General features: G+C 39.1%; 1 protein-coding gene across 3 annotated transcripts in view; it reads left to right on the forward strand.

Moving 5' to 3' along the window:
• SLC39A12 (solute carrier family 39 member 12) overlaps positions 1 to 15,628 on the forward strand; it is a 79,270-nt gene that overhangs the window by 8,910 nt on the left and 54,732 nt on the right. For all 3 annotated transcript variants that reach the window (XM_046012776.1, XM_046012778.1, XM_046012777.1), the window contains exons 3-4: positions 613 to 894; positions 4,682 to 4,889. In XM_046012776.1, coding sequence (XP_045868732.1) covers positions 613 to 894; positions 4,682 to 4,889 — 490 coding nt within the window. The remainder of the gene's footprint in view (positions 1 to 612; positions 895 to 4,681; positions 4,890 to 15,628) is intronic.

Consider the following 15,628-nt stretch of genomic DNA (forward strand, 5'->3'; position numbering starts at 1 on the left):
TTAAAGTGACGTGTGGCTCACCTCTGTGGCTTGGGTCCTGTTTCCATTGAATGGCGCCACACTGGAGAACGTGGGGCAGGGTTTGGGATTTCCTATTCTAGAGAGGGTGTTCAGGAAAGCATCCCCAAGGGGGTGTCACTTTAAGCTAGATCCGAGAAATGAGGGGGAAGAAGACCTGATGCGTGGTGGGACTGATGGAAAATCACAGGGGCAGAAAGTTAACGAGAGGTGGGAAGAGGCTAAGGGAAGGGAAGGGAGGGAGGAAGGCAAGAGCCAGACCGATGAGAAAGTTGTGTAGAGCTTGGATGTCATTCTAAGTGCAATGGACATTCCTTTAAAAGCCAAAGAATCAACTGCTTTTACTCCAGGCAGCATATGGAGAACTGGAGATAGAACGACTCCTCCCCGAGAGTAAGGGCTCCCCAGGAGGGCATCCTTGATATATGAAAGTCCAACCTGGATTATCTCATTTGAAGCTGACTATTGGGGCTGCCCACCTTCCCTTCCTGTTCATAAAATAATAAGCAGGGGAGATCCAGTGGTCGTTAGAGTTCTAGGACTATTCACTAAGCTTTGTTTCTACTTGTGTTTTATTTTGTGTTTTTGAAACAGTGCTTTGAACCAGATGCCCTGTTGCTAATAGCTGGGGGAGATTTCGAGGAGCAGCTCCGAGAGGAAGTGGTCCAGAGAGCTTCCCTTCTCCTCCTCTATTACATTATTCATCAGGAAGAGATCTGTTCTTCCAAGCTCAATATGAGTAATCGAGAGTATAAATTTTACCTACACAGCCTCCTCAGCCTCAGGCAGGACGAAGACTCCTATTTCCTTTCACAGAACGAGACAGAAGATATCTTGGCATTCACCAGGCAGTACTTTGACACTTCTCGAAGCCAGGTAAGAAGGGCCAAGGTGCCAGCTGGCTTTGCTCCTGAGATACAGTCCCTGAGCCTTGTTTCCTGTCACTTATTTATCCCCAAGACAGTCAAGGACTCTTAAGAGAAGGCTTTGTGGCTTTTAGTTATGGGATGTTAAGTGATGTCATTTAAAATTCTGAGTATAAAAGGGGGAGATGGGATGACTAATGATTGTAAAATGAGTTCTAGCCAGAAGGTGGGTGGGTGGGTCGGTGGGTGGGCAGGAAAGCCAGGTGACCGGGCAGCGCTCTTCTCCTGAACATGAAAGTGGGTGATTCACAGCTCCTGATCAGTCTCCAAGCACTGACCCACGTCAGGGAGGGCACCGTGCCTATTTGCCTTGCCTTCTGGCCAGGGAAAAAGAAGGCGGAACCATCTGAGGGAGAGGAATTTATCATTAGTTACTTCACCGGAGAAACAGCTTGCAAAAAGCATTATTCATGACCATCAGCCCAGACCATATCTCTTCTGCAGCTTTTGATTACTGCTGCTTCTGTTCAAGGGGTCTCGGGAAGTGGTTTTCTCCTCTCAGGGGTCCCGCTATGAGGAACAAAGCTCTTGGTCCCTTCTGGCCTTCATTACTGTTCCAGCAAAAGCTGGCCTTTCAATTACCTTTATCAGCTTTGCAGTGGGAAGTCTGAGTGGATAAAGTGCTCTGAATATAAAAAAAAAGAAAAAAAAATTTAAGCCACATTTTCTTGAAGAATTGTGCAACCACCTGTGCAGTTTGAAGAGAGTTGTGAATCATTTTTTTTTTCCTCTTGAATTTTTCATTGACGTGTGTCTTTGAGCTGCTGTAACAAAAATATAATAGACTGGGTAGCTTCTACACAATAGAAATTTACTTCTCACAGTTGTGGAGTCGGGCGCGAGTCCCCATCCTGGTTCAAAAGATACCATCTCCTCATATAGCGGAAGGAGTAGAGAAGCCCTCTGAGGTCTCTCTTATAAGGGCACTAATCCCATTCATGATGGCTTCGCCCTCATGACCCAGTCAACTCCCAAAGGCCCCACCTCCTAATACCCTCACAGTAGGTGGTAGGATTTCAACATATGAATTTGGATGAGGGGGACGCAGTCATTCAGTCTACAGGGAAGTATGTAGGTATATTTGATTTTGGACCTCAATTCTGGCTCCTGGGAGCCCAGAGGTTTCTGTGCAATCATGCTGTGGCCTAACGACCAGCAAACATATCCTCCAGTTTGTTGTAAAAATGTTTAATTCTCGTGTGATTGGCACACAGATGGAAAGACTGCTTCTTAAAGACTGTGTGGGCATCACTCTGGTAACTCTCATCTCATGAATCTCAAAATAGGGCCATATTTTTGTTTCCACTTCCAATTGAGAAAATGGGTTCCTTTCTGGAATTCAGTTTCTGCTTAAATAAGGAAATAGGCCCACATATAATTTCTTCAGTGCAACATCTATATGATACAAGATCAGTTCAAATTAGCCACTAGGATTTTAGTCATCCCATCTGTTACTGCCTTTTGATGCAGATAAAGTGGGAATGAAAACCCAGCACTTAAAAGCAGATGGTGTGTATATGTTCAACGCAGATTTCTTGTTATCCAACAGATACTGCAAATTCCTGGGCTTCCAAGTGCATGTGAGATTAAACATTCCTAGAGCAGAATAAAATAATTCAGTATTATGTGTAGGCCTACTTTCTCCATCTCTTCAGTCAAGAAGAATTAAGAGCTCTTGTTGAGTTGTTAGGCATTTAGAGCTTTTGTCTCCTGGAGGATGGCAATGTCATCCTTTAACCCATTCACTTGGGCTGGAATTCCCTCAGGAATCCTTAGTCAAGTCAACCGAGATTTTACAGGAGGCCAGTTGGCCTCTCACTGGAGGATTCCACTGTATCCAACTAGAGAGTATGAGGTCACAGAAGGTGCTGGTAGACCATGCCCACCACTGCCAGCAGGTAGGTCTTGATCTACACAGGATTGGGCCTCCATAGGTGAAGCCACTAACAGGTGCTCTAGGTGGGCCTTCACCAGCTCATCAACAAACAGCTCTGCACTGGAGGACCCTAATGTAGCCACCCTCCCTAGTGGCCCAGAACGTTAATATCCCTCCAGTCCTTCATTCTCTTTTGTCCAACTACCGTTGATCTCCTTGACTTAATCTCTTGCTCCCACCTCTCTCTGTTCTTTCTACTGTTGGCTATTTCCATGATGAATAAACAGGGATCTGTACAGACTTCTCCACTAGCCCTGACTCTTCCATGAGGGAATAGTGGAAAGTATTACCATACTACATTTGACAAACCCAGAAACCTGAGCCATTTTTAACTCTTCGGACTCCTTCACATTTTCTTCCAAATCCTTTGTAACATTCCTCAAATACATCCATTTTCCCATCTCTAGTGCTATCATCTGAGGTCAAGAAATACCTTGGGTTAATCAATAACTTCTTAACTATACTCCTGCTCTTAAATTCCAGCCCTGGCAATTTATTCACTACTTTGCCACCAGAGCGACATTTCTATAACATACCTTATTGTATAATTCTTTTGTTTCTAATATTGACAGCTTCCATGGAGTCTTTAGGGGAAAAGTTTTCATAGCACTGGGTATAAGATTCTTGTCACCTTCTTCAGCTTACTGTCTATCCGATGCACAGCTAGACACTGGGTCCAACAATAATAGTAACGAAGACTAGCTGACTGTGTCCTATGTAGCAACTACTATATTAAGAATTTCTCATGCGTTAGCTCATCTAATCTTAATAACTTTTGTGGTGGGCAGCATTGTCCTTTTTTACCAATAAGAGTATGAAGGTTGGCAAAGTTAATCATTTTGCCCAAGGTCACTCAGTTACAAATAACAGAGATAATATTAAAGCCTTATCTGTCTATCCCAAGCACTATGCTATGGAACTCACTTTAATGATATGAAAGTCCCCTCATCATCCTTGGTTTCCATTTATTTCTAGTATAAGAGGAAGAGTATTTAAGAGCTTAGGCTATGGAGTCCTATCTGAATGTACAGTGGGACTCAGTTATTAGCCCAGTGATCTGTGTAAAGAGTATCCACTGCACAGAACTCTGGGAGAACGTAGAGAGAGCATAATGTAATGGACTTAGCATAGTGTCTGGCACACAATAGGCACTCAATAAATGTTTAAATGAGTGAATGGGTATTCTAGTGGAATGCAAGGCAAGAGCCTTGCCTTTCAGACACTCATCGTTTCATTGAAGAAAATTGATGTACACATGGAAAAGATCCTAAGTCCAATGGAATTTTAAAAAACACAGACTGTGATAACTTTGATTTGTACTTAGCACTCATTGAATTTAAAACCAAAGGCAAAGGTGAAAAGAGAAGTTTCCTATGATGACACAATGCAACTGAGCCAGTATGAAGTCAGGGTCAGGAATATATATTTGAAAGTCATTCCCCTGCAGGCTCTACTTGAAGTTGGAGAGAAACAATTCCCCAACTGGAAGGGTGTGAACACTAAGAACAAGGGATCTTCTTGGAGAAAACCCATCTCTGAAGGAATAATGAGAAAGGTTAGGTAAATAAGACCAGTAGGATGGTAGTTAGAAATTCCAGTGTCAGGATGAATAAAAGAAACAAGAATTTTCCAAACAGAATTCTGAGACGAGAGAATGAGGGTAGTCATGTTCCTACAAGCAGTTCAGACCTCTATAAGGTAAAGAACTATTTCTTGTCTTTTGGGGGAAATCCTAGAGATATTTTAATCAAAGTAACTTCAGAGGTTCAAACTTTTCTTTTTACTGTGTATCTGATTTCAGTGTATGGAAACCAAAATGCTGCAGGAAAAATCTGGAATATTGAGCAGTGACGGTGCTGATGAAAATACACTTCCTCAGTTAGCAGCGACAATCATCGCTCTGTCCCTCCAAGGTGTTTGTCTGGGGCAAAGAAACTTGCCTTCCCCAGACTATTTTACAGAATATATTTTCAGTTTTTTGAATAGTACAAATACTCTCCACCTCTCAGGTGAGGATGCGTTTCATGAATTTAACTACTAAGTCATACCTACTTAATGAATTGTGCCTAAAAGAAAGACTGATGCTTTTTGAAGACTAAATTTGTTCAGGTATGTTCTAAACACCATTTCATTTTACCATGCAGTAAGACAGCTCAGACCTTTTCAAGGCAAACATGCTATTGTCTTCATGTGGTGATGGAGAAAAAATAGGGACTTGACCCATTTATTGATGATATTATGGATATAAAACCAAGGGAGATTTTTTTATGACCTGCTGTAAGTACTAAGGAACACTTTTCTACTTGGTACATAGTCCTGAGCCAGGGGACGCATAATATTGTGAAGAGTGATGAAAGGGTATGCCGAATGATGCAAGAACCCTGGTAGTGTTTCCTTATAACCATAACAGTAAACTATTTAATTTTAAGTAAAAATAATGTGAACTATCCAATCTGGCTACATTCATGACTGGCAGCTTTTTTGAGCTCTAAGATAAAACAGGATGTTAGGAATGGACTCAGAATGTTTGTCTCGCACATTTCTTTGTCCTTGACAAGATATTAAAAATGAAATGAGTTTTATTCATTAAATTGTATTCATTAAAAATGAAATGAATTTTAATTTTTTAAAATTATTTTTATTAACATACAGTGTATTATTTGCCCCAGGGGTACAGGTCTATGAATCATCAGGCTTACACATTTCACAGCCCTCACCATAGCACATACGCTCTGCAATGTCCATAACCCAAACACACTATCCCTACCCCCCCAGCAACCCTGTTTGTTTTGTAAGCTTAAGAGTCTTTTATGATTTGTCTCCCTCCCAATCCCATCTTGTTTCATTTTTTCCTCCCCAACCCCCCACAACCTCTGCACTGCCTCTCAAATTCCTCACATCAATGAGATCATATGATAATTGTCTTTCTCTGATGGACTTACTTCACTCAGCATAATATCCTCTAGTTCCATCCATGTTGTTTCAAATGGCAAGATTTCATTTCTTTTGATGGGTTCATAGTATTCTGGTGTGTGTGTGTGTGTCTCTGTGTGTGTGTGTGTGTCTGTGTGTGTGTGTTTATCTTCTTTATCCCATTCATCTGTTGATGGATATCTAAGTTCTTTCCATAGTTTGGCTATTGTAGACATTGCTGCTATAAACATTTGGGTGCATGTGCACCTTTAGATCACTACATTTGTATCTTTACGGTAAATAACCAGTAGTGCAATTGCTGGGTCGTAGGGTAGCTCTATTTTCAACTTTTTGAGGAAGCTCCATGCTGTTTTCCAGAGTGGCTGCACCAGCTTGCATTCCCATCAACAGTGTAGGAAGGTTCCCCTTTCTCTGCATCTTCTCCAACATCTGTCATTTCCTGACTTGTTAGTTTTAGCCATTCTGACTGGTGTGAGGTGGGATCTCATTGTGGTTTTGATTTGTAATTCCCTTATGGTGAGTGATGTGGAGCACTTTTTCATGTGTCTGTTGGCCATCTGGATGTCTTCTTTGCATAAATGTCTGTTCATGTCCTCTGCCCATTTCTTGATGGATTATTTGTTCTTTGGGTGTTGAGTTTGATAAGTTCTTTATAGATTTTATATACTAGCCCTTTATCTGATATATCATTTGTGAATATCTTCTCCCTTTCTGTCAGTTGGGTTTGTTGACTGTTTCCTTCACTGTGCAAAAGCTTTTGATCTTGATGAAATCCCAATAGTTCAATTTTTCCCCTAGCATCCCTTGCCTTTGGTGATGTTTCTAGGAAGAAGTTGCTGCAGCTGAGGTTGAAGACATTGATGGCTGTGTTCTCCTCAAGGATTTTGATGGATTCCTTTCTCACATTGAGGTCCTTCATCCATTTTGAGTCTATTTGTGTGTGTGGTGTAAGGAAATGGTCCAGTTTCACTCTTCTGCATGTGGCTATCCGATATTCCCAACACCATTTGTTGAAGAGACTGTCTTTTTTCCATTAGACATTCTTTCCTGCTTTGTCAAAGATTAGTTGACCATAGAGTTGAGGGTCTATTTCTGGGCTCTCTATTCTGTTCCATTGATCTATGTGCCTGTGTCTGTGCCAGTACCATACTGTCTTGATGATTACAGATTTGTAATAAATTTTGAAGTCTTGAATTCTGAGGCCACCAACTTTGGCTCTCTTTTTCAAAATTCTTCTGGCTATTCAGGGCCTTTTCTGGTTCCATATAAATTTTGGGATTATCTGTTCCATTTCTTTGAAAAAAATGGATGGTATTTTGATAAGGATTACATTAAATGTATAGATTGTTTTAGGTAGCATAGATATTTTCATAATACTTGCTCTTCCAAACCATGAGCATGGAACATTTTTCCATTTTTTGTGTCTTCCTCAATTTCTTTCATGAGTACTTTATAGTTTTCTGAGTATAAATTCTTTGCCTCTTTTGTTAGGTTTACTCCTAAGTATCTTATGGTTTTGGGTGCAGTTGTAAATGGGATCAACTCCTTAATTTCTCTTTCTTCTGTCTTGCTGTTGGTGTATAGAAATGCAACTGATTTCTGTGCATTGATTTTGTATCCTGACACTTTACTGAATTCCTGTATGAGTTCTAGCAGATTTGGAGTGGAGTCTTTCAGGTTTTCCATGTAAAGTATCATATCATCTTCAAAGAGTGGGAGTTTGACTTCTTTGCCGATTTGGATGCCTTTAATTTCTTTTTGTTGTCTGATTGCTGAGTCTAGGACTTTTAGTACTATGTTGAACAGCAGTGGTGATAGTGGACAGTGGATACTGACCTTAGGGGAAAAGCTCTGTTTTTCTCCATTGAGAATGATATTCACTGTGGGTTTTTCATAGGTGGTTTTTGTGATATTGAGGTATGTAACCTCTATCCCTACACTTTGAAGAGTTTTGATCAGGAAAGGATGCTGTACTTTGTCAAATGCTTTTTCAGCATCTATTGAGAGTATCACAGGGTCCTAGTTTTTGTTAATTTCTTCTACTATTCTTTTGGTTTCTATTTCATTGTTTTCTGCTCTGATCTTTATTTCTCTTCTGCTGCTGGGTTTAGGCTTCCTTTGCTGTTCTTTCTCCAGCTCCTTTAGGTGTAGGGTTAGATTGTGTACTTGAGACTTTTCTTGTTTCCTGAGAAAGGCTTGTATCACTATATACTTTCCTCTCATGACCACCTTTGCTGGGTCCCAAAGATTTTGAACCATTGTGTTTTCATTTTTATTTGTTTCCATGAATTTTTTTAAATTCTTCTTTAATTTCCTGGTTGACCCGTTCATTCTTTAGTAGGATGCTCTTTAGTCTCCATGTATTTGAGTTCTTTCCAACTTTCCTCTTGTGGTTGAGTTCTAGTTTCAGAGCATTGTGGTCTGAAAATGTGCAAGGAAGGATCCCAGTATTTTGGTAATGGTTGAGACCTGACTTGTGACCCAGGATGTGATCTATTCTGGAGAATGTTCCATGTGCACTAGAGAAGAATGTGTATTCTGTTGCTTTGGGATGGAATATATCTGTGATAGCCATCTGGTCCAGTGTGTCACTTAAAGCCTTTATTTCCTTGTTGATCATTTGCTTATATGATCTGTCCATTTCAGCGAGGGGGTTGTTAAAGTCCCCTACTATTATTGTATTATTGTCGATGTGTTTCTTTGATTTTGTTATTAATTGGTTTATATAATTTGCTGCTCCCATGTTAGGGGCATAGACATTTAAATTTGTTTGATCTTATCAGACATACCCTTTAAGTATGATATAGTATCCTTCCTCATCTCTTATTCTAGTCTTAGGTTTAAAATCTAATTTATCTGATACAAGATTGCCACTCAGGTTTCTTTTGATGTCCATTAGCATGGTAAATTTTTTCCCTCCCCCACACTTTAAATCTGGAGGTGTCTTTGGGTCTAAAATGAGTTTCTTGCAGACAGCATATCTATGGGTCTTGTTTGTTTGTTGTTGTTGTTGTTGTTGTTGTTGTTTTTTAATCCATTCTTATACCCTGTGTCTTTTGATTGGGGCATTTAGCCCATTTACATTCGGGGTAACTATTGAAAGAGATGAATTTAGTACCATTGTATTGCCTGTAAGGTGACCATTACTGTAATTTGTCTCTCTTCCTTTCTGGTCTATTACTTTTAGGCTCTCTCTTTGCTTAGAGGTCCCCTTTCAATGTTTCCTGTAGGGCTGGTTTGGTGTTTGCAAATTCTTTTAATTTTTGTTTGTCCTGGAAGCTTATTATATCTGCTTCTATTTTCAATGACAGCCTAGCTGGATATAGTATTCTTGGCTGCATATTTTTCTCATTTAATGTTCTAAATATATCATGCCAGTCCTTTCTGGCCTGCCAGATCTCTGTGGATAGGTCTGTGGCCAATCTAATATTTCTACTATTGTATGCTACAGCCCTCCTGTCTCGAGCTGCTTTCAGGATTTTCTCTAAGACTTGTAAGTTTTAATATTAGATGATGGGTTGTGGACCAATTTTTATTGATCTTGAGGGGGGTTCTCTGTACCACCTAGATTTTGATGCTTGTTTTCTTTGCCATCTTAGGGAAATTCTCTGCTATAATTTTGTCTAACATACCTTCTTCCCCCCCTCTCTTTCTTATTCTGGGGTCCCAATTATTCTAATATTGTTTTATCTTACAGTATCAGTTATCTCTTGAATTCTCCACTCATGGTCCAATAGTTGTTTGTCTCTCTCTTTTGCTCAGCTTCTTTATTCTCTTTCATTTGGTCTTAAATATCACTAATATTCTGTTATGCCTCATTATGCTTGAAGAACAGTGGCCCAACTGTGCTTCAGATCACAGTTGAAGGTAACTCCTAGCTGAATACCCCTCCTTGGCTCTGTCTCTGCCACCAGCTTATCGGCTCTGATACCTGAGGGCTCTGCCACACTCAGGCACCCCTGGTCTTTCTGTGACCCTGCAGGTCCTGAGATCACACTGTCCCCACGAGGGTACCACCCCTCACTTAACCTCTGGAGCAATGTACCTCAGTAGAGCAGACTTCTAAAAGTTCTGATTTTGTGCTCCACTGCTCTCTCACTTGCCAGGAGCCGCTCCTCCCCATCTGTCTTCCCGTATGTTGCCTCAGATTCACTTCTCCACATATCCTACCTTCCAGAAAGTGGTCGCTTTTCTATTCCTAGAATTGCTACTCTTCTTTTCTATCTCCTTTTGAGTTTGCAGGGGTTAGGAATGGTTTGATAACTATATAGCTGAACTCCTGGGACCTAATGGTATTTCAGTCCTTTACTCCTCCAGCATCTTGCTTACCTCTGAATTTTAATTTTTTTAAAGACGCATTTGTTTATTTTAGCAAGTGAGAAAGAGAGTGAGTGGGGAGGGGGTCAGAGAGAGAATGTCAGTCATACTACCTGCTGAGCATGGAGTCTGACTTGGGACTTGATCCCACAACCCATGAGATCATGGGCAACTGAACCATCCAGGTGCCCCAGAAATGACATTTTAAAAATCTGTATCAAATTTTTACACCAGGGGCATCTGGAATGTTACAAAAGAGCTGGTGCTCCTTCCAATACACTTCCTCTTGGGAAGTCACAACATAAAGGGAGATGTGAATTTACCAAGGGACCAACAATACCTGTGATTTGAGTAAGCCTCCCAACTCTGAAGGAAGGGCTCGAGAGCTGGAACCATACAGTTCAGTATTGAACTTTCCTTGGACATGTTTGCCCAACAATTTGAATGATAGATATGGTTTTCTACAGTTCACTTGCACTTTTTGTGAAAAGTCAAAATATAATTAAATCATGCTACCCAGCTTTCATGCATAGGAAATAAGCCAGGGAAAGACATATTGAGCAGAGAATCAGTTTGAGGTGGGAAGTAGGAGTTGGGAAATTTTAACAGTGTAGTTCCTGTTGCTGCTGGAGGAGTGCAAATGATTCCATTTTTCAAATGATGCAAAAATGTACACCATTTGAAGTCTTGACCACTCTAAGAAACAGGAGACTGTCAGACCACAATACAGAAGACAGAGGCAAGTTGTGTGAATATTGATCATTGTGGATCTTGGTTAAAAAAACCAAGTAACTGTTCATGAGAGCTGTGTAGTATCAACTATTTGAACAAAAACCAGCCACTTCAGTGTTTGAGCAGTCAGAGTTCAACTTCAGACTGCCATTCCATCTCAGTTCCATTAGGCAGTTTAGAAGCCATGAGGCATTTTCTCTCACAGCTGTCCCTGAGCTAGGGCACTGTAGCTACTGATTATATCTTGGGTGGGAACAAAGTATGCTAGTTTCAAGTGTTTTTTGTTTGTTTGTTTGTTTTTTCATTTAAAATCCAGCATAGTGAACACAACAGTGTTATATTAGTTTCTGTGTGCAATATAGTGATTCCATTCTATGCATTACTCAGGGCTCACCATGATAAATACATTCTTCATTCGTTTCAACTATTTCACCCATCCCCCCACCCACCTCCCCTCTGGTAACCATCTATTTGCTCTTTACAGTTAAGAGTCTGTTTTTTGGTTTGTCTACTTCTCTCTCTCTCTCTCCCCCCCTCTTTTTCTCCTTTACTTATTTGTTTTGTTTCTTAAATTCCGCTTATGAGTGAAATCAAATGGTATTTGTCTTTCTTTGACTGACTTCATTTTGCATTATATTCTCTAGCTTCATCCAGACTGTTGCAAATAGCAAGATTTTGTTTTCTTATGGCTGAGTAATATTCCATTTTATATATACTATATCTCTTTTATCCATTCATCTACCAGTGGACACTTGGGCAGTTTCCATAGTTTGGGTATTATAAATAATACTGCAATAAACATAGGAGTACATATAACCTTTTGAATTAATGTTTTCAAAGTCTTTGGATAAATATCCAGGAGTGTGATTACTGGATTTTATGGCAGTCCTGTTTTTAATTTTTTGAGGAATCTGCATACTGTTTTCCAGAGTGGCTGCACCAATCTGCATTCCTACCAACAGTGCACAAGGGCTCCCTTTTTCTCTATATCCTTGCCAACATTTGCTATTTCTTGTATTTTTATTTTAGCCATTCTGACCCATGTGAGGTGTTACCTTATTATGGTTTTGATTGCGTTTCCCTGATATGAGTGATGTTGAGCATCTTTTCATGTGTCTATTGGCCATCTGGATGTCTTCTGTGGAGAAATATCTGTTTACTTATTCTGCCCATTTTTATTTAGATTATTTGGGGTTTTTTGGTGTCAAGTTGTATAAAGTCTTCATGTATTTTGGACACTAATCATTTTTGGATTTTCATTTACAAATATCTTCTTCTATTCAGTAGGTTGTCTTTTAGTTTTGTTGATTGTTACTTTTGCTATGCAGGAGCTTTTTATTTTGATGTAGTCCCAATAGTTCACTTTTGTTTTTCTTTCCCTTGCTCCAGGAGACATTTCTAGGAAAATGCTGCTATGACCAATGTCAGAGAAATTACTACCTGTGCTCTCTGTTAGGATTTTTATGATTTTAGATCTCACCTTTATGTCCTTAATCAATTTTGAGTTTATTATTGTTCATGGTATAAGGAAGTGGTCCAATTTCATTCTTTTGCATATAACTGGCCAGTTTTCTCAAGACCATTTGTTGAGGAAACTATTTCCCATTGCATATTCAAACCTCCTTTGTTGATTAGTTGACCATTACCATACTCTTCTGAATATTGCAGCTTTGTAACTATAACTTGAAATATGGAAATGTGATGCCTCCAGTTCTCTTGTTCTTTTTCAAGATTGCTTTGGCTATCAGGGTGTTTGGTGGTTCCATACACATTTTAGGATTGCTTTTTCCAGTTCTGTGAAAAATGCTCTTGATATTTTGATAGGGATTGCATTAAATCTATAAATCGCTTTGGCTAGTATAGACATTTGAACAATATTTTGTCTTCTAATCCATGAGCATGGAGTATCTTTCCATTTGTTTGTGTCATGTTCAGTTTTTTTCACCAATATTTTATAGTTTTCAGAACATAGGTCTTTTATTGGTTAAATTTTTTCCTAGGTTATTTGGTTAAATTTATTCCTAGGTATTTTATTATTTTTGGTGCAATTGTAGGATTATTATCTTAATTTCTCTTTCTGCTGTTTTATTACTAGTGTACAGAAATGCAACAGATTTCTGTATATTGATTTTGTATCCTGCAAACTTGCTGAATTCATATCAGTTCTAGGAGTTTTTTGGTGGAGTCTTTAAGGTTTCTATATATAGCATCATCTCATCTTCAAAGAGTGAAAGTTTTACTTCTTCCTTACCAATTTAGATACCATTTTTCCTTTATCTTCTCTTATAGTGCTTGAATAAATGTTGAATAAAAGTGGTGGGAGTGAGCATCTTTATCTTCTTCTTGACCTGAGAGGAAAAGCTCTCAGTTTTTCCCTCATTGAGGATGATGTCAGCTGTGGGTTTTTTATATATGACCTTTATTATGTTGAGGTATGTTCCCTCTAAACCTACTTTGTTGATCATTTTTATATGAGTGTGTATTTTGCTTTTTTCAAATGCTTTCTCTGCATCTGTTGGACAGATCATATGGTTTTTATCCTTCTTCTTGTTGATGTGATATATAACATTTGAACCACCCATGCATCCCAGGAATAAATCCTATTTGATCATGGTGAATGATTTTTTAAATATTTCTTTATCTGAAAGAGAGAAAGAGTGTGTGTGGGGGGGGAGGGATGAGGAAGAGGGAGAGAGTCTCAAGCAGACTCTCCACTGAGCGTGGAGCCTGACATAGGAGTCAGTCTCATGACCATGAGATCATGAACTGCGCCAAAACCAAGAGTCAGATGCTCAAACAACTGAGCCACCCAGACACCCCAGGAAATGATTTTTTAAATGTACTGTTGGAATCAGTGTGCTAATATTTTGTTGAGAAGTTTTGCATCTATGTTCATCAGAGATACTGATCTGTAGTTCTCTTTTTTGTGGTGTCTTTATTTGGCTTTAGTAACAGGATAATGCTGGCCTCATAGAGTGTATTTGGAAGCTTCTCTTTCTTTTCTAGTTTTGAGAATATTCTTTGAGAAGAATAGATATTAACTCTTCTTTAAATGTTTGGTAGAATTCACCTGTGAGGTTCTCTGGTCTTAGACTTTCATTTGTTGGATGTTGTTTTATTTTGAGGGAGAGAGAGAGGTAGGGGCAGAGGGAAAGGAAGAGAGAGAGTCTTAAGCAGGCCATGGAGCCTGGTATGGGGCTTGATCTTACAACTCTGAGATTATCACCTGAGCTGAAATCTAGTTGGACACTCAACCAACTGAGCCAACCAGTCCCTGGGAAGTTTTTTGAATATTGATTCAATTTCAGTGCTAGTAATCAATCTGTTCAAATTTTCAATTTCTTCCTGATTCCATTTTGTTAGGTTATATGTTTCTAGGAATTTATCCTTTTTTTTTTTTAAAGATTTTATTTATTTATTTGACAGAGAGAGAGATCACAAGTAGGCAGAGAGGCAGGCAGAGAGAGAGGAGGAAGCAGGCTCCCTGTGGAGCAGAGAGCCCGATGCGGGGCTCGATCCCAGGACCCTGAGATCATGACCTGAGCCGAAGGCAGCAGCTTAATCCACTGAGCCACCCAGGCGCCCCGAATTTATCCATTTTTTTCTAGGTTATCCAATTTTTTGCTATATGATTTTTCATAATATTCTCTTATAATCTTTCATATGTCTGTGGCGTCAATTGTTATTTCTATTCTTTCATTTCTGATTTTTTAAATTTGAGTCCTCTTTTTCTTTTTTCAAGAGTCTCACAAAAGGTTTACCAGTTTTGTTGATATTTTCAAAGAACCAGCTTCTGGTTTCATTGATCTGTTCTGTTGGTTTTTTAATTTCTATTTTGCTTATTTCTGCCTTAATCTTTATTATTTCCTTCCTTCTCCTGGTTTTGGGTTTTGTTTATTTTTCTTTTTCTTGTGTCATTAAGTGTAAGGTTTAGCTATTTATATGAGATTTTTTTCATGCTTCTTGAGGTAGGCCTATATTGTTATAAAATTCCCCCTTAGAACAGCTTTTGTTGCATCTCAGAGATTTTCGACCATCCTGTTTTCATTTTTAGCTGCTTTCATGTATTTTTTAAATTTCTTCTTTGATTTCTTGGTTGATCTATTCACTGTGTGGTAGTGTGTTATTTAATTTCCATGCATTTTTGCTTTTTCTAGATTTCTTATGGTGACTGATTTCTAGTTTCATAGCATTGTGTTCAGAAAATATGCATGGTATGACTTGTATCTTTTTTAATTTGCTGAGACTTCTTTAGTGATTATATGTAATCCACTCTACAGAATGTTCCATGTGCACTTGCAAATACTATGTGTTCTGCTATTTTAGCATAGAATGTTCTGAATAGACGTTAGAACCTGCTGGTTCAGTATGTCAAACTAAGTCACTATTTCCTTGTTGATTTTCTGTTTGGACCATCTGTCCATTAGGTAAGTAGGGTGTTAAAGTCCCCTACTATTTTTGTATTACAATCAATTACTTCCTTTACGCTTATTATTAATAATTTTATGTATTTGGGTGCTACCATGTCAGGTGGATAATACTTACAATTCTTATATCATCTTGTTGGATTGCCCCTTAATGATTCTTCAGTGTCCTTTGTCTTTTGTCACAGTCTCTGTTTTAAAGTCATTTTAGGACAGCTCGATGGCTCAGTCAGTTAAACTTCTGCCTTCAGCTCAGGTCATGATCTCAGGGTCCCGCATTGGGCTCCCTGCTCCGCGGGGAGTCTGTTTTATCCTCTGCCCTTCCTCCCACTCATTCTCTT

The sequence above is a fragment of the Meles meles genome, chromosome 7, assembly GCF_922984935.1.
Source record: "Meles meles chromosome 7, mMelMel3.1 paternal haplotype, whole genome shotgun sequence".
Lineage (NCBI taxonomy): Eukaryota > Metazoa > Chordata > Mammalia > Carnivora > Mustelidae > Meles > Meles meles.